At 61.2% G+C, this 649-nt stretch overlaps 1 protein-coding gene across 1 annotated transcript; it reads left to right on the top strand.

The window, feature by feature from the left end:
- Positions 1–6: 6 nt before the first annotated feature.
- LOC103623053 (potassium voltage-gated channel subfamily A member 5-like) lies at positions 7–644 on the top strand (the record flags this gene model as incomplete). The annotated part of the gene is made up of 1 exon (XM_008642091.1): positions 7–644. A coding segment is annotated over exon 1 (588 nt), but the record flags the coding sequence as incomplete, so codon positions are not given.
- Positions 645–649: the final 5 nt, after the last annotated feature.

Here is a 649-nt window from a genome sequence, read left to right as displayed (position 1 = left end):
TCTCCATCGACGTCTTCGCCGACGAGATCCGCTTCTACCAGCTGGGTGAAGAGGCAATGGAGCGCTTCCGGGAGGACGAGGGCTTCATCAAAGAGGAGGAAAAGCCTCTGCCCCGCAATGAGTTCCAGCGCCAGGTCTGGCTCATCTTTGAGTACCCCGAGAGCTCCAGCTCAGCCCGGGCCATCGCCATCGTCTCCGTGCTGGTCATCCTCATCTCCATCATCACCTTCTGCCTGGAGACCCTGCCCGAGTTCAGGGACGAGAGGGAGCTGCCCGTACCCCTGCCCCCACAAGGTGGAGGTCTGAATGGCACGCCCGGGGACTCCCCACCCATGCAGTCACCCAGTAGCCTGGCTGACCCCTTCTTCATCATCGAGACCACCTGTGTGATCTGGTTCACCTTCGAGCTCCTGGTGCGCTTCTTCGCCTGCCCCAGCAAGCCCGAGTTCTCCCGCAACATCATGAACATCATCGACATCGTGGCCATCATCCCCTACTTCATCACCCTGGGCACCGAGCTGGCTCAGCACCAGCAGCCCGGGGCCGGCAGTAGCAATGGGGGTGGGGGCCAGCAGCAAGCCATGTCCCTGGCCATCCTCAGAGTCATCCGCCTAGTCAGAGTCTTCAGGATCTTCAAGCTCTCCAGACA

The sequence above is a fragment of the Corvus brachyrhynchos genome, unplaced genomic scaffold (assembly GCF_000691975.1).
Source record: "Corvus brachyrhynchos isolate BGI_N302 unplaced genomic scaffold, ASM69197v1 C11634446, whole genome shotgun sequence".
Lineage (NCBI taxonomy): Eukaryota > Metazoa > Chordata > Aves > Passeriformes > Corvidae > Corvus > Corvus brachyrhynchos.
The sequence above is the reverse complement of the archived record's forward strand: the minus strand, read 5'-3'. Positions and strand labels throughout refer to the sequence as shown.